This window comes from Somniosus microcephalus, chromosome 15, assembly GCF_052327205.1.
Source record: "Somniosus microcephalus isolate GS21.2 chromosome 15, FLI_Smic_1.0, whole genome shotgun sequence".
NCBI classification, from domain to species: domain Eukaryota; kingdom Metazoa; phylum Chordata; class Chondrichthyes; order Squaliformes; family Somniosidae; genus Somniosus; species Somniosus microcephalus.
Genome location: NC_141001.1, coordinates 109,425,302 through 109,443,994, shown reverse-complemented (window position 1 = coordinate 109,443,994; position 18,693 = coordinate 109,425,302). Strand labels below are relative to the sequence as shown.

Below are 18,693 nucleotides of genomic sequence, written 5' to 3'. Positions count from 1 at the left end.
ACTGTCTTGAGAACAGGTGGGACCTGCACAACTTTCATGGTGGAATTAAGACTGGGGCTTGAACACTGCAGTATCCTCCTGTTGCCCTGGTTTGGATTACTCCACTGCAACAGCTTTGGAATGTACTGACACAGCAAAGCCTTTTCTCCGAAGTGAGCTTTAGTGTGCATACGTGTAATTCAAATGGGTGTGTAAGTATCCAAAACAAGGTTTGCATTCCATACCGGCAGAAAGAGTTTGGTGACTGGATTAATTTTGCATGCATCTTTCTTGAATCTGAAGACATGGAGAAGTTATCCGAGGGACTCTTTAAATAGACAGTAGAAAGTAACAATTGTCACAGATATTCACCCAGCTTTAAGTGATGATGGGTAGATGCTGCACTATTTGTAAGTAAGTACTTTTTAAAAATTCAGTCACGGAATGTGGGCGTCGCTGGTAATGCCAGCATTTATTGCCCGTCCCTAATTGCCCTCGAGAAGGGGGTGGTGAGCTGCTTTCTTGAACCGCTGCAGTCCATGTGGTGAAGGTACTCCCACAGCGCTGTTAGGGAGGGAGTTCCAGGATTTTGACCCAGCGACGAAGGATCATTTCCAAGTCCGGATGGTGTGACTTGGAGGGGAACTTGGAGGTGGTGGTGTTCCCGTGCGCTTGCTGCCTTTGTCCTTCTAGGTGGAAGAGGTAGTGGGTTTGGGAGGTGCTGTTGAAGAAGCCTTGGCGAGTTGCTGCAGTGCATCTTGTAGATGGTACAGACTGCAGCCACGGTGCTCCAGTAGTGGAGGGAGTGAATGGGGTGCCAATCAAGCGGGCTGCTTTGTTCTTGCCATATAGATTATCTTGGCAATCACCTCCTGGGCACACTAGGTTAAGCATAATCTTGTCAGATTCATTAAGACAACACACTGAATGACCAGTAAATGTCTAATTTTGACCAACTACCAGAAAAGTTCTGTCTCTTGATCCAGAGAGACTGCCCCATTGTGTGCAATGAGCTGATTTAGTTTTCCAGCACCTCCCAGATTGGAATACTGTGACTGGTTGGTGGCCTTCTAAGGTTGGAGGGCTCCAATTAAATATATGGAAAACAGTTCAAAGATCCAAGCAGCATATTGCCCTACAATAGTCTCTCTGGTTATTGGTAGTCTCACATAAAAACCTCGGTCAAGGGGAGTATGGTTAGATATAGAATGGAAGGACAAGTTAGTGGCTTCCTTGTAGCTCTGTTTGGATTGTTTTCTTATCTGGGGCACTAACAACCTGGAAAATTGATTGGTCCAAAATAACGGAAGACACGTGATTCCTTTTGGCAATGTTTGGTCCAGTAAGCAATTCCAGGGATAGCTTCCAAGTTTTTTTTTCTTGGTGGCATTTATAACCTTTCAAAACATTGCCAAAGTTGGCTCATGGTTTTGGGGCATTGCCAACACGTTGCACCAAATGTCCAAACAGGCAGGCATGCAATCTGAAGCCATAAATTATGGAGAAGGAAACTGATTGCTCCAGCCCTTACAGCATTGTCAAGTGTATTACTACGGGTAATTGGAGTTACGGTACAGATCGTCCATGGTCTAACTGAATGACGGAATAGGCTCAAGGAGCTGAATGGCCTACTTCTGTTCCTATATTTATGGAGTTGAAACAACCAAGGTCATTAAAGCACAGGAAATACTCCTGAGAGGCAGGCGATCCAGCATAGAAAAATAAATGTGCTTTAAACTGCTGTAGGAAGCTGGTCGCACAACGAGCTTGGTCATGCACACTTTTTACTTCTGTAAGTTCTTCCAGTGCAAAACATATGTCCCAAATTTCCTCTGAACCTGTATCATTATATAGGCAGCTGATTTCAAGATTATACACAACCAGCCAACTATCAGGAGATCGTATAATGAGTGATAGAGTGACAAGGTGCGGTTGCAGCAATTACTCACACGAAGGACCTTCATACTGTTGCTGGGTGCTTTCCTACAAGAAGGGAATAGAAATCGGAGGAAGAGCCTCCCCATGCCACCTTATGTACTTCTTCCTGGACAGCTACAAAGCAGCGGCAGAAGCCAGGGAACAGATTGCCATCTCACTCTCAGAGGAGTATGAATAAAGTATAGTAAAGGAAGACCTGGAAAGGGGGCAGGGGAAGAATATAGAAAGAGAGAATGGAAAATACAAACATTGATTTTACTGGGGAAGAGGTAAAACGTTACAGGGATTTTGAAAATTCAATTAAATGAAGAGTGGAACTGACAGGATTCAGATATTGGGCAGGAGCTCAGCAAAATGTTCTTTTAGTGGTTTGAAGTAGAAACACATGAGAATTTAAAGAATGTAGTTGAACAATCTGTTGTAGGCTGAGGCTTATACATTACAGTATGGATGTTAACCATGCTTATCTCAGTAGGAATAGGTGAATGAAGCCCATCCACCACCGGCACACCAAGGTTGCGGTGTGTAACATCTATAGGGTGCACTGCAGCACCTCCCAAACCCACGACCTCCACCACCTACCTCGGACAAGGGCAGCAGGTGCATGGGAACACCATCACCTCCAGGTTCCCCTCCAAGTCTCACACCATCCACACTTGACTATATATCACCGTTCCTTCGCTGGGTCAAAATTCTGGAGCTCCCTACCTAACAGCACTGTGGGAGCACCTTCACCACACGGACTGCAGCGATTCAAGAAGGCGGTTCACCCATCACCCACCCACATCCTGAGAATTCATTTAAAAAATAGGATAATAATGTATTCCCCGCTTACAGGTCCCATGTTGTGAAAGAGCTCTGTTTACAGTATAAGATCACGTTCTTAAAGACAAGGAAGCAAGGCCCATAGTGAACCCACGCAGTCAGCTTGAGAAGAATAGTTTAGAATTTGGGGGTAAATTAGACCCAGGGCAAAGATGTAGAAGAAAAAAATGGTTACATTTCTGTTATGGATTTAGTGGGAAAGGAATTGATTAGCAAGAGAAAGAGGTGAGAAGAAAAGTATGGATTCAAGGGAGAAACTGTTTCCACTGGCCAAAGGGTTGGTCAGCAGAGAACACAGATTTAAAATAATTGGCAAAAAAAGTCAGGGGGAAGATGAGGAGAATCATTTTATGCAGTGAGTTGTGATCTGGAATGCGCTGCCTGAAAGGGCGGTGGAAACAGATTCAACAGTAACTTTCAAAAGGGAATTGGATCTTTACTTAAAAAGGAAACATTTGCAGGGCTATGGGGAAAGAGCAGGGGGAGTGGGACTAATTGGATAACTCAGAGAGCCGGCACAGGCACAATGGGCCGAATGGCCTCCTCCTGTGCTGTAAGATTGTGTGATTCTAAGGGTGTTGACACTCAAGTTGCGATTAGAGCCACATTCTCACAACAGGTTTTGTAGGAAGAGCTGATTTTATTATTTTAACCTAGGTGAGGGTGATATAGAATTACAGCGGAAGTGAATTAATAAAGCATACAGTCTCCTAAGGCCTGAGTTATAAACAGACAGTAAAACATTCAGAATTTTTATGAAAGTGGGGGAGGCACTTCCAGAGAGAGGCAAAATGGCCAACACAGATTTAAAAGGAAATAATAAGAACTCTCTGATGATAATGGGGTATAATAAATAAACCTGGATAGTGCAGGGACCATAGTGAATAGAAAAAATCACAGCAGACATTGCAAAAGACATGCAATACTAAAGACTAACTGTAAAACGCTACCTATGGCTGGATTAAATTTCATTATGTATAAGGAAAAAAGGGAGACAAACCCAGACTAAAAACAGAAATGGGGGGGGGGGGGAGGTGATGAAGGAAGGGAATTAATGTTGAAGCACCATAGTTAGCAGTGTTCCCTGTAATTTCTTTTGGTGCGCGGCCCCTTTAACCGGCTGCCCAGCCCATTCAATTTTTCGCGCATGGGCGGTTGTTTACATTAAAAAGCTTGTGAGCGGCCTGCACGGGACCTCCAGACCACCGCATGGCCGCGCAGCTCAGCGGGAACGTTGATAGTTAGGTATTTATTGAATTTAGAAGCAAATAGTGAGGGCCAGAATGTAAACTAGTATCTGATAGAAGGTTAAAAATAAAGATTTGAAAGCAATGGGGAAAGGCAGATCATTAGTTATCCAAAGAATCAACACAGTAGCTTCAATACTGCCAGTGTAGCATCTAAGGAGGGACAATAATCTGCAGTAGTTTGGACTATATTTAGGATAATAGTTTTGTGTACTTGATAGACAGGAGAAAAGCTACTTCCAATGATATTTAATCTGGTCATGCCATGTTAGGATGTCCTCCATTTTTAGTTTCTCCTGGACTATTCACATGTTAATAATTATAATACACCAGCCAGATTTGAAATTCTTCGGCAGCACCTCCCAAACCCGCGACCTCTACCACCTAGAAGGACAAGGGCAGCAGGCGCTTGGGAACACCACCACCTCCAAGTCACACACCATCCTGGCTTGGAAATGTATCGCCGTTCCTTCATCGTCGCTGGGTCAAAATCCTGGAACTCCCTACCTAACAGCACTGTGGGGGAACCTTCAGCACACGGACTGCAGCGGTTCAAGAAGGAGGTTCACCGCCACCATCTCAAGGGCAATTAGGGATGGGCAATAAATACCGGCCTTTCCAGCGACACCTGTGAAGTAATTTTTTTTAATTTGCAGACTAATCTCTCAAAACTGTTCAGCTCTCAAAATGGTACTGTGACCAAACCAGCGAAACTAAATCAAATTGATTTCTTGAATTGATGGGCATAAAGTGGTCTGGGCTGTGTGCGAGTGTGTGTGTGTGCGAGTGTGTGTGTGTCTGAGAGTGAGTGTGTGTGTGAGTGTGAGTGAGTGGGTGTGTATGAGAGTCTGAGTGTGTGAGAGTGTGTGTGTGAGAGTGAGTGTGTGTGTGTGAGAGTTTGTGAGTGAGTGAGTGTGTGAGAGTGAGTGTGTGTGTGTGAGTTTGTGACTGTGTGAGAGTGTGTGTGTGTGTGAGAGTGTGTGAGTGTGAGAGTGTGTGAGTGAGTGTGTGTGTGTGTGTGTGTGTGAGAGTTTGTGAGTGAGTGTGTGAGAGTGAGTGTGTGTGTGTGTGTGTGAGAGTGAGTGAGAGTGTGTGTGTGTGTGTGAAAGTGTGAGTGAGTGTGTGTGTGAGAGTGTGAGTGTGAGTGAGTGTGTGAGTGAGTGTGTGTATGAGTGTGTGTGTGTGTGAGTGAGAGTGTGTGAGTGAGTGTGTGTATGAGTGTGTGTGAGCGTGTGTGAGTGTGTGTGAGTGAGTGTGTATGAGTGTGTGTGTGAGTGTGTGAGCGAGTGTGTGAGTGAGTGTGTGTGTATGAGTGTGTGTGAGTGTGAGTGTGTATGAGTGTGTGTGTGTGTGTGTGTGTGCGTGTGTGTGTGTGTGTGTGTGTTTGAGCGTGTGTGTGTGTGAGTGTGTATGAGTGTGTGTGTGTGTATATGAGTGTGTGTGTGTGTGTGTGAGTGAGCGTGTGTGTGTGTGAGAGTGTGTGAGTGTGTGTGTGTGAGCGTGTGTGTGTGAGTGAGTGTGTGTGTGTGTGTGTGAGAGTGTGAGTGTGAGTGTGTGTGTGTGCAGCAGGGATTGCAATGCAATGAGGAAAGTGCAGAGAAAAAATAATCAAACATAAAAAAACCAATACACTTCCATGGAAGCTGGGATGGTGCAAAGTGCGCAGTCTGTGCAAACCGAGAACTGAAATATAACGTTAAATCCTTCAGACCTCATCTTAATTATACAAAGCAAACATTGTCCCCTACAATGAATGTTTTGATATATTGTGGAAGTAACCAGTTATATTACTGAGTTAAAGGAGTACATTTTAGAAACCATTTCCCTTGAGATTCTATGTTGGCCCCTTTGACAATAATACACCGTGGGTCATTTATAAGTAGGTTAACTTCAATGCAAGGGAACGTGTCTACGACTTGTCTCTCTTAGAGGGGACACTGAGAGTGTTGCAGTTTTTTTTGCCGTTAAGTAATCAAAGTGTGACCTGACTTCTCCAACACTGATGGACTTGAAGTCACTTCAGTGCAGTGCTTATCACAGATTTCCTCTCTCGGGAGGGTGTCATCCATCCAGTCACATTAACTTGCACCCTACTGACCGCAAATTTCCCAGTATGCACAGTTCTATGTGCTCAACTGCACCTGTGCCTCAATAACAATTCCTCCCGTTCTGCTGATCACCTATTTCACTTACAAATGCCATCTTGGGTCATCCCCACTGCTGTAGAATGGTGGTTGACAGTTGATAATATCCTCAAAGCAAGACCACACCCATTATGGCTGTTTATACAGAAAGATAGGTTGGCATCTCAGATCTCCACTCAAAGGTGATGGATTCCTTATTCTGAATCTGAAAGCTTTCTGACTAATCCTTTTTATCGTTCACTTCAAGATCAAATTGCAAGTCTTTTAACATTTCAATAATAAAAGAAAGAATTTATATAGCATCTCAGGATGTCCTAAAACACCTCATAGCCAATGAAGTACTTCTGAAATGCAGTCACTGTTGCAATATAGACAAACATTAGGAATACAAAACAAGACCGTTATATTCCTAAATAAACTAGCGTGGCAGAACTACAACACCATATGTTAGATACACATGCTGGACTGGGTTTTTAAGCTGAAAAACAAGTAGGATCTCTACCATCCCCCTTGTTGTTCACCTCAATATCTCACCAACTGGCTAATCAGTAAACAGGTTTGCCATCCAAAGGGTGCTCACTTCATTAGCATAGACTCTGCGTTCAATGTCCACAAACCTCCTTGCATCATTACCAAATTGCCAGAGTTCTACAGTTGTTGCTCCAATCAAGAGTCATTTGTCACAGAAATGCTCTCACCAGTTAAAGAGGTCTTTCCGCAACCACTCATCATGGTGAACAGGGCTCTAAGTCATGTAGCTGGCGGAGCCAGAGCTGATGGAACTGCGCCTCACACAGAGCCAGGTCTTTCTGGGCTCACACTTTTTTTTCCCAGCTTGGTTTAAGAGTTAGAAAGAAAGAAAGACTTGCATTTCTACAGCGCCATTCACGACCACCGGACGTCCCAAAGTGCTTTACAGCCAATGAAGTACTTTTTGAAGTGTCATCACTGTTGTAATGTAGGAAACGTGGCAGCCAATTTGCGCACAGTAAGCTCCCACAAACAGCAATGTGATAATGATGAGATAATCTGTTTTAGATGTTGGTTAAAGGTTAAATATTGGCCCAGGACACCAGGGATAACTCCCCTGCTCTTCTTCGAAATAGTGCCATGGGGGTTTAACGTCTCATCCGAAAGATGACGCCTCTGACAGTGCAGCACTCCCTCAGCACTGCACTGGGAGTGTCAGCCTAGCTTTCTGTGCTCAAGTCTCTAGAGTGGGACTTGAACCCACAACCTTCTGACTCAGAGGCAAGAGTGCTGCCCACTGAGCCACAGCTGACATGCCTGAGTTGTTAAAAGAGATAATCTGAGATTCTCAACCTTGTTTTCAATCCTGTACATCAGTTATATCCTAAAGTGGATCTCCCCTGGTGTTGCTCACAGTTAAGTTAAAGTATGCACTGTTTTATGATGGCAGGTTACAATACAACGTGCAATGCACAATGTATTATTCCACTGCTAAGGTGAAGCTAAATGTAAAATGGACCATTCCTTTAAGGCCACAAGGTCTAATTAATGTAAATTTGTGTGTCCTGAGGTCAGCTGGAAGCTAAGGCTGAGAAATTCGTCCCGGACAGTGGCACAAAACGGGCGGTATCGGATTGGCCGCCCGTTATACGCAGCGCCCGATATTTAGTTACACTGACTGCGATGGAACTGAATATCAGGTGTTGCGTGTGACGGGCGGCCGATCCGATCCCGCCTGTTTTGTGCCACTGCTCGAGACAAATTTCTAGGCCTAATTGTTTCTCTGTAGATTAGCAGCTGCTTTTATGTCCCCAGTTGCCCCAGGTTTGACAAACCAACTGGAAATAAGTACCTTTTAAAAAAATATATATGTTTGACACTTTGAAATGTGATGGATGAGTACGTCACGCAAGACTTTTTTTTTGATATATAAAATACCTTGATTGCCAATTACTTTTTAAGGTTTATTCCAAGCAATGCTCTCCTGTCATACCACTTTGACAGGCATAGCATGAGATTTTTTTAAATGATACTTTCCTTGACAATTCATGCATTGTTCAGGATACGCTTCATACCACCTTTCCCCCTTTCTTCCAGTCTTGTGAAAGAACCAGATATAGTCTTGTTGATGCATGCAGCATGCCTATTTCTCTCTATATCAGTTTTAATTGTAAAAGAAAAATGATGCCAATGCCCTTCCCAATATCTCTGAACCCCATCGGTGTCATAAATTGTCTGTTTGTGTATAAAATTGCACATTCCTCTCAAATTAACTCAGCAAAGGTTTAGAATGATGTTTTAAAATCTACTTACCTGCTCTGGAGGCCGTGAAAAATCACAAAACGTCTGTGCTATTGCATTCCACTCCTCACTGGAATTTCTCTTGGGGTAAAGAGGAACACTGGAGGTATTAAAAGTGTCATTCACCCTTTTAGTACTGGGAGAATCTGAGTGACAGAGAGGAAATGGTTACAACTACACTCAATGCGTTAAACTTTGAAATTCCCCAGATGCTCATTTTGAAGTCATTGAACTGCTAGTTTGTATCTGACCTTGAGAATTATGGCTATTCGAGTTTAATCAGAAACGCTTCACTGTTCATCCATTCACTAGACAATTTCCTATTCTAATGTACGCTTTGATCTTACACCGCCAGAGTGCTCAAAAATCGTTTGAAATATTTCTTCAAAATCTATCTTTCCTTGACAAATACCATAACATTTTAGTATACTTAACTAGTGGTAATTACTGGGGAAGAACAAATACTAATTTGTGCAACAAAATTGCCTGAATTTCACCTTATTAGGTCTCAAATGTGCAATTTCTGTTATTTCTACTGGGGACTCGGTTTCCTGTCAGAAGTGAAGAGAAATACACTCGTAGAGTTCATGTCTGTGTCTGGACTTAGTCACATAGGGTCTGGTAAATTGATCATGTGAGACTGTAAATCATTTTTGATTGGTTTAGCGATGGCAAATCCCATGTGACCAATACATTTCGGACCTTTGGGAGGAAGCTGGGCTGGGAGATAGACATGTGTACCGTGAGCTAGTTGCTGCCTTCAAAGTTACATAGAGGATACTGGATAGATGGGGGTGGATTACAAGGCAGTAATCTATTCAAAGGATTCAAGTCAACATCATAAACTACAGGAGTGAAATGCAACATTTTTGTAATTTATTTGAACCCTGAGATTCGGTCACTGGTACCTGTACATATACACACACACACATACTAGCCTGATTTACATCGGATATACAGCACAGAAACAGGCCATTCGACCCAACCAGTCCATGCCAGTGTTTATGCTTCACTCCAGTCTCCTCCTGTCTTTCCTCATCTAACTCTATCAGCGTAACCCTCTATTCCCTTCTCCCTCATATGCTTGTCCAGCCTCTCCTTAAATGCATCATCTATACTATTCACCTCAACCACTCCCTGTGGTAGCGAGTTCCACATTCTCACCACTCTGGGTAAAGAAGTTTCTTCTGAATTCCCTATTTGATTTCTTGGTGACTATCTTATATTGATGGCCTCTAGCTTTGCTCTTCCCCACAAGTGGAAACACTCTCTGCACAAGTGGAAACACTCTCTCATTTCCCATGGCTTTGCTCATGCTTAGTCTGGGTTCAGGAGCATGGTTGTAATAGCTGTTAATCTGTCATTGCTCAGTTGCTTCCTGTAGGATAACTGGGACTAACAATGGGAAGCAGAGGGAAGAAATTGATTGACAACTCACAAAGTATTAAAGGGCAAGTTTTTTTTATTCGTTCATGGGATCTGGGCGTCGCTGGCAATGCCAGCATTTATTGCCCATCCCTAGTTGCCCTTGAGAAGGTGGTGGTGAGCCGCCTTCTTGAACCGCTGCAGTCCATGTGGTGAAGGTACTCCCACAGTGCTGTTAGGGAGTTCCAGGATTTTGACCCAGCGACGATGAAGGATCAGCGATATACTTCTAAGTCAGGATGGTGTGTGACTTGGAGGGGAACTTGGAGGTGGTGGTGTTCCCATGCGCCTACTGCCCTTGTCCTTCTAGGTGGAAGAGGTCGCAGGTTTGGGAGGTGCTGCCGAAGAAGCCTTGGAGAGTTGCTGCAGTGCATCTTGTAGAAGGTACACACTGCAGCCACGGTACATGGAGGGAGTGAATGTTTAAGGTGGTAGATGGGGTGCCAATCAAGCAGGCTGTTTGTCCTGGATGGTGTCGAGCTTCTTAAGTGTTGTTGCAGCTGCACTCATCCAAGCAAGTGGAGAGTATTCCATCACACTCATTACTTGTGCCTTGTAGATGGTGGAAAGGCTTTGGGGAGTCAGGAGGTGAGACACTCGTCGCAGAATACCTAGCCTCTGACCTGCTCTTGTTGCCACAGTATTTATGTGGCTGGTCCAGTTAAGTTTCTGGTCGATGGTGACTCCCCAGAATTTTGATGGTGGGGGAGTCGGCGATGGATGTCATGGGAAGATGGTTAGACTCTCACTTGTTGGAGATAGTCATTGCCTGGCACTTCTGTGGCACGAATGTCACCTGCCACTTACCAGCCCAAGCCTGAACATCGTCCAGGTCTTGTTGCATGTGGGCATGGACTGCTTCATTATCTGAGGAGTTGTGAATGGCGCTGAACATTGGGCAGTCATCAGTGAACATCCCCATTTTTGACCTTATGTTGGAAGGAAGGTCACTGAAGCAGCTGAAGATGTTTGGGCCTAGGACACTGCCCTGAGGAACTCCTGCAGCAATGTCCTGAGGCTGTGATAATTGACCTTCAATCACCACAACCATCTTCCTTAGTGCAAGGTATGACTCCAGCCAGTGGAGCGTTTTCCTCCTGATGCCCATTGACTTCAGTTTTACTAGGGCTCCTTGATGCCACACTCGGTCAAATGCTGCCTTGATGTCAAGGGCAGTCACTCTCACCTCACCTCTGGAATTCAGCTCCTTTGTCCATGTTTGGACCAAGGCTGTAATGAGGTCGGGAGCCGAGTGGTCTTGGTGGGACCCAAACTGGGTGTCAGTGAGCAGGTTATCGGTGAGTAACTGCCGCTTGATAGCAGTGTCGATGACACCTTCCATCACTTTGCTGATGATTGAGTAGACTGATGGGATGGTAATTGGCTGGATTGGATTTGTCCTGCTTTTTGTGGACAGGACATACCTGGGCCGTTTTCCACATTGTCAGATAGATGCCAGTGTTGTAGCTGTACTGGAATAGTTGGCTAGAGGCGCGGCTAGTTTTGGAGCACAAGTCTTCAGCACGATAGCCGGGATGTTGTCGGGGCCCACAGCATTTGCTGTATCCAGTACGCTCAGCCGTTTCTTGATATCACGTGGAGTGAATCGAATTGGCTGAAGACTGGCTTCTGTGATAGTGGGGACCTCGGGAGGAGGTCGATATGGATCATCCACTTGGCACTTCTGACTGAAGATGGTTGCAAAAGCTTCAGCCTTGTCTTTTGCACTCACGTGCTGGGCTCCACCATCATTGAGGATGGGGATATTCATGGAGCCTCTTCCTCCCGTTAGTTGTTTAATGGTCCATCACCATTCACGACTGGATGTGGCAGGACTGCAGAGCTTTGATCTGATCTGATGATTGTGGGATCGCTTAGCCCTGTCTATAGCATGCTGCTTCCGCTTTTTAGCATGCATGCAGTCCTGTGTTGCAGCTTGCCCAGGTTGGCACCTCATTTTTAGGTACGCCTGGTGCTGCTCCTGGCATGCTCTTCTACACTCCTTATTGAACCAGGGTTGGTCCCATGGCTTGGTGGTAATGGTAGAGTGAGGGATATGCCGGGCCATGAGGTTACAGATTGTGGTGGATTACAATTCTGCTGCTGCTGATGGCCCACAGCGCCTCATGGATACCCAGTTTTGAGCTGCTAGATCTGTTCTGAATCTATCCCATTTAGCACAGTGGTTGTGCCACACAACACAATGGAGGGTGTCCACAGTGTGAAGACGGGACTTCGTCTCCACAATGACTGTGCGGTGGTCATTGCTACCAATACTGTCATGGACAGATGCATCTGCGACAGGTAGATTGGTGAAGACGAGGTCAAGTAGGTTTTTCCCTCGTGTTGGTTCTCTCACCACTTGTCGCAGGCCCAGACTGGCAGTTATGTCCTTCAGGACTCGGCCAGCTCGGTCAGTAGTGGTGCTACCGAGCCACTCTTGGTGATGGACATTGAAGTCCCCCACCCAGAGTACATTCTGTGCCCTTGCGACTCTCAGTGCTTCTTCCAAGTGGTGTTCAACATGGAGGAGTACTGATTCATCAGCTGAGGGAGGGCGGTAGGTGGTAATCAGCAGGAGGTTTCCTTGCCCATGCTTGACCTGAAGCCATGAGACTTCATGGGGTCCGGAGTCAATGTTGAGGACTCCCAGGGCCACTCCTTCCCGACTGTATACCACTGTACCACCACCCCTGGTGGGTCTGTCCTGGCGGTGGGATAATCTGTTCTAGTGATGTTGATTGAGGGATAAACATTGGCTCGGACACCGGGGAGAACTCCCCTGCTTTTCTTCAAAATAGTGGCCATGAGATCTTTTTATGTCCACCTGAGAGGGCAAACGGGGCCTCGGTTTAACGTCTCATCCGAAAGACGGCATCTCCGACAGTGCAGCGCTCCCTCAGTACTACACTGGAGTGTCTGATGACTCCAAGGCGAGGGTGCTACCAAGTGAGCCACTGGCTGAAACAGTGAAAATTTGGAATTCTCTACCATAAATCATTGTTGAAGCAGAGTCTGTAACTTAAAAAAAAAGAATTAGATAGCTGAATGAGAAAAGGACTATTAAAAGGTATGATGGACAAGCAGGAGAGTGGAATTAGGCCAGGAGACTCACATGGGAAAACACCAGTAGAGACTTGATGGGCCTGCTGTAGCCTAAAGAGGTCCTGATAATAGTTACTGCTGTTGGATGTATCTCTAGATTGGTAGCTGCTTGGCTTCTCATGTTATCTTAACAACCTTTCCAGGTTATTTTAAGGTGAAGAAAAAACCCCAGAATTAAGTGATAACTAATTTCTTTCTCCTTACTTCTTTTCAAGGATTATCAGTTTTTTCATATAAAATGTGGCACCTGGAGTTTGAAGTCTGCCCTCAAATTTGTAATTATCTTTGCAGATGAATTAACCCTGCTACTGTTCACCGTTCAGGAACACCTGTTCCAACTCCCATAAGCACAAACACCATCCCACTAGTGGATTCTACCAGTGTTGGCTGAGCCTAGATATTACAAAAGACTGGCATTTACATAGCGCCTTTCATGTCCAACAGGCATCCCAAAGCGCTTTACAGCCAATGAAGTACTTTTTGAAGTGTAGTCACTGTTGTAATGTAGGAAATGTGGCAGCCAATTTGCGCAAAGCAAGCTCCCACAAACAGCAATGTGATGAAAACCAGATAATCTGTTCTAGTGATGTTGATTGAGGGATAAACATTGGCCAGGACACCGGGGAGAACGCCCCGGCTCTTCTTCGAAATAGTGCCGTGGGATCTTTTACGTTCACCTGAGAGCAGACGGGGCCTCGGTTTCACGTCTCATCCAAAAGACGGCATCTCCAACAGTGCAGCACTCCCTCAGCACTGCAGTGGCAGTGGCAGTGTCAGCCTAGATTTTTGTGGTCAAGTCTCTGGAGTGGGGACTTGACTCAGAGGCGAAGGTGCTACTCACTGAGCCACAGTTGATGCATGATACAGATCGAAGTAGATCCTTTTTTATTATTATTTGTTCCAGGGTGTGGGCAACACCAACAAGGTAGCATTTTATATCCATCCCTGGTGGCTCTGAGGGCTTTCAGAGTCAAATGTATAGTGTTGGACTGGAGTCATGTGTAGGCCAGAGCAGGTAGAGAAGAGATTAATTTTAATAATGGGGAAGCCCACAAATTGCCAGATTTATTCAATTCAATTCAATAATGATGGAGAACAGTGATACTGGGCCTGATGGTATATAGCATTGTGTAGCTACCGCTATAGTACAGTATTGAGACGTTTGAGCAGCGAGTTTCTATAAATAAACTGTAAATTATATAAGGAATATACAAGATATCAGGACCCATTACCAAGCAGTAATAGATTTAGATGATCTCATCAGTCAAAAAGCAAATCGCAAACAGTGCATAATTGTCTTTATCCTTGGGTCACTTCCACGTGTCAAACATATGGTGGGCTCGGTATAAGCAGTTTTATTTTATCATCACATCCTTTTTCTTGGTGTCACAGCAGGTAACAACAGTCAGAGCCCTCAATGCAGTTGGCATAATGATGTCCTTACTGTGACTAATCACTTCATAACTTGCGGTGACTAATCATAGATAGAGATGATCTATAGTTCATTACCAGAAAATAACACATTAGCAAAATAACATATCATGAGGGTTGGTGGTTCAGTAATTGAGAAAATTAAGTCTTGCCATATATTACGTGGCCCTCACTACTTCCAGTTACACTATAATTGAATGGTTCAACTCTCATGGGTATTTTATATAACAGTTTAAATTCTATCCACTCCCTTTGCTACCCTAGGATTGACAAAAGAAGAGCAGACATTACCTGCTGCACTCGGCCTTCTCAAACTCATTTCACGGATTTGGCTTGGAAAAGTGAATGCTGAAGGGACATTCCTGCTTATGATCGGAGCCTCCAATTTGTCTCTCGGAAATGAGATTGAGAATGAAGCTGTGGCTTTGTTCAGCATATCCTTTCCTTTGCCAGAATCTAAAGAAGGCAGGCCACGAAACTTCCACCAACTTTGACTTGCCGTTGTTTTGCTGCTCGCAGCCCCTGCCTCCGAAGTTGATGTGTTAGTCCTGTGATCTAAAACGATGGTTGTAACTGGATTAAATGAAGTACTTTTAAAGATGGGTTTGAATTCATTCTCTGTTATGTTGGCCGAGCCTCTCGCCTCTCCTATTTCAGCATGTAAACCCATTTTACTAACGGCTGCTTGCCGACTTTCCACTGTGGTCGCGGAATCATTTGCACTGTCGTTAGCTTCCTTTGCATTTTGGGTGTGTGGGGCTATAAGCACACCACGGTCAGCGTTAGTTGTGAAGTTTAGTGAGCGGTTACTGGTCATACAGTCATCCCTTTGTGCCATGTTGCCTTGCAGATATTCCAAAGCTTCAGCATTAGGCACAGTTACGTGCAAATCTTCAATTGCTTCGCTGTCGGAAATGACAGTTTCTGGATTATTCGTTTCTTTCTGCTGAGCATCAGTACTGACAAGACTGCTTTGTGCATTGCTACTGATTTCCTCGGTAATATCTGGCCCATGGTCGGTAGGCCCGAGATCCCTTACTTCAACCGAAATGTCTGACTGGAGTTTATTGTCCGCATCAACACTAACGTTAATTTTACAGGCTGCAATTGACGGAACGCAATGATTCCGCTGGTCAGCGGGTAATTCTGTGGGACTGACATCTGATTTGCTGCAGGGATTATGCAATTGACAGAGTTCGGCCGTATCGCTGTTAGCACAGTTTTCTTCCAGCAGAATATCTGCTTGGCTGTGCTGTCCATGCTGCTGCTCTAAAGTGGATTTCTGCTCATTTTTAATTTCATGTATTACTGGTTGAGATACAAGGTCAGAAGCACTTTGGTTAGTATCCCCTCGTACTTCATTTGCACTGACTTCCCTTGCTAGAATCTCGTCGGTGCCAGGAGCTGCTCTGGCTTCAGTCCTAGGTGGTTCATTTATAAAGACACCTTTGTCACACTGTGTGGTTTTAGTCTTATCATTTGTATCATAAACTGCTTCGCTTTTGCCTCCGTCGAATTTATGTGCGATGGAGTCTGTCTGCTGACCTACATCTGCACTGCAGACACCTAATGCATCAGCACTGTCTGGGAGCATCTTTCCTCCTTTCACTGGGACTTCTGCCAAACAGACAGAACTGTACCGCGTCTTGAGTTCTGCACTTGCAGACTCTGCTTCATAGCAAGTGTTTCCTGTTTCGCCCTGCTGAATGTCTTCGGGCTCTCCAGCATTAACTTTCACCGTTGACACACTGGTGTACTGCCTTTCATTCACAAACAGGGCCCCATTATCAGTTGCCTTCTCTGGCATTTCTGCAGCTGGCTTAGAGGTGTCGGGTGGCAATACATTACTGTTTTTAACTGTGATGATAAAAGACAAGGTTAACCTAGAAAGCAGATCTGCACATTTCAATTTTTTCAGTTCTTCCATTTATTCTATGCAGTTTTGTTTAAGTAAATGATATTTAAACAAGTGGATCTCCTGTGGCTTTGCTCCTGGCGAGTCAGCGAGTACATTGTTTTATAATGACCGCAACCCACATCATGTAACGAACAATGTATATTATATAATATTGATGTCCCGTGGCAATGCAACAGACAAATTTTTAAAAATCTCTCATGCGCTAAATGTGTCTCTTCTTCGTTCCCACTTTCTAATCTTTGTATGTGTGTCTTTCTGTCTTCCACTTTTTTTCTCTCTCTGTATTCTTTTTACTCGCCTCCAACTCTTTCTCAATCTTTCTATACGAGCCTCCTTCCCTCTATATTCATCTCACGATCTCTGCGTGTTGCTCTAAAATGTTCCTTTGCTTGAAGGACCCAATTTCCCTTTTTGCCTAATAGGTTTTCTTAAAGACAAATTTCTATTACAATTTTTATACAAATGTTGAACTTTTTAAAAAATAAAGTCACTGTGTAGTTTGTCACATAGTACGTGCAGCGATATACAATGTACTTAGAGGACTATCTTTGGAAGATCAGGATGATTTGGCCATGGCATTTGGCTAGTTCTTACAAATGTGGTGACGGACCGGTTAGGGTTCAGGGACTGTCTTTTGTGGGGCATGAGAAAGGAGCTGTTAGCTTGTGGCTTCACTTTGACTTTCTTTGGGGGTTGGTCTGGGTCTGCATGGTGGGTGCCTGGGTCATATAAGCTTGCAGAATTCCTGGTATTTCCCCAAGTTCCAGGAATCCGTACACCATCCTCTCTGACTGGCATATATCCCACGGATGATTCACTCACATGTCTGAGCGGAGGTCATCGTCCATCACCATGTGGGGATGCATTATCTTGCAGCTAACAGTGACAATTACACTAGGCTAGATATTGCAGGGGAGATTTGCTCCCAGCAATCCCCCAGTACTCCCACAGCCAGCAATCTCTCTCGCAGTACTCTTAAACCCAGACCCCCAGTACTCCCACAGCCAGCAATCTCTCTCGCAGTACTCTTAAACCCAGACCCCCAGTGCACCCACGGCCAGCAATCTCTCTCGCAGTACTCTTAAACCCAGACCCCCAGTACTCCCACGGCCAGCAACCCCACCACAGCTTTCCCAAATCCTACCACTGCTACTCCAGTGCTCTTTTATTCCAAGATCGGCCTGCCGCTATTCTCATGAGACTGTTCCTAATTGTGTCATATCTGGACCCCTCTCCCACCCCTACCAGACCCTGATACATTTTTTCCCAAACACCATTAATAGCTGTTCCAGTGCTCCCACAGTGCCCCTCCCAGTTATAGCAGATATCACATCCTCCCCCTCAAAGCACCCACTCCCAATCCCGGAACTACCCTCCCAAAACTACTAACTCACCCATTTCCTCCAACTACCCAGTACTGCTACATGCTGTTCCTGCTACCCAACAACCATAACCTCTTCCATCCTCCATATCCTAGGCTTCAAAAAAAGAGGTAAAATTAACTCCATAGTTAAACTATTAATAATAATCACTGCCATTGATGTACACTTTCCATGCTGATGTGCACATAATCTTATTATTCGAGGCCAAGAATATCACTAAATCTCTTACAACACAGTAATAAAATGGAATTTGATTTATTCAATCATAGTTAATCAGTAGCCCTGATAATATATTGTACATTACATAAAATCATAGAATGATGCAGCACAGAAGGAGACCATTCAGTCCACTGTACCTGTGCCGGCTCTTTGAAAGAGCGATTCAATTAGTCCCACTCCCCCGCTCTTTCCCCAGAGCCCTGCAATTTTTTTCCCCTTCAAGTATTTATCCAACTCCCTTTTGAAAATTACTGTTGAATCTGCTTCCACCGCCCTTTCAGGCAGTGCATTCCTGATCATAACAATACGCTGCGTAAAAAAAAATTCTAAACTCATCTTTTGCCAATTACGTGGCATATAACAGTGTATCCTCTGACTCACTTTCAGCAACACCACTGGAAATCTGATAGCAAAATAGTAAAAGCCTTGCAGTCAACACACTTCCTGTAACACTTTTCAATCACACTTAATTGGTGCCAAATTTATTCTACATCCTCTGAAATATATCTATACATACAATTCAATAATACTCTCACCAGCCAAAGTCAACATGTAAAAAATTCAATCACACACCATAACAAATCAGATATGTTAATCATACAAACATCCCTCACTCTGTGCAATCTCATGAGATAACGACTAGTATATATACATATATAAAAATAATTATACCAATATTTCAGTACAAGCTGAACTGTTTTCTACTAGTGCAGATTTTTTCCAGTTTCAACTTTAAGAATAATTCAACAGAGCATATATAACATATAAAGAGAAATAAATAAGCTTTTTCTTGTACAATATCCCAAATT

At 44.3% G+C, this 18,693-nt stretch overlaps 1 protein-coding gene across 1 annotated transcript in view; it reads right to left on the bottom strand.

Moving 5' to 3' along the window:
- The window catches only part of ccdc73 (coiled-coil domain containing 73), a 207,098-nt gene that overhangs the window by 3,542 nt on the left and 184,863 nt on the right, over positions 1-18,693 (bottom strand). Inside the window, exons 17-18 of the mRNA XM_086008260.1 lie at positions 14,657-16,222; positions 8,417-8,550 (exon numbers count right to left, since the gene is read on the bottom strand). Of these exons, the coding sequence (XP_085864386.1) occupies positions 8,417-8,550; positions 14,657-16,222 (1,700 nt within the window). The remainder of the gene's footprint in view (positions 1-8,416; positions 8,551-14,656; positions 16,223-18,693) is intronic.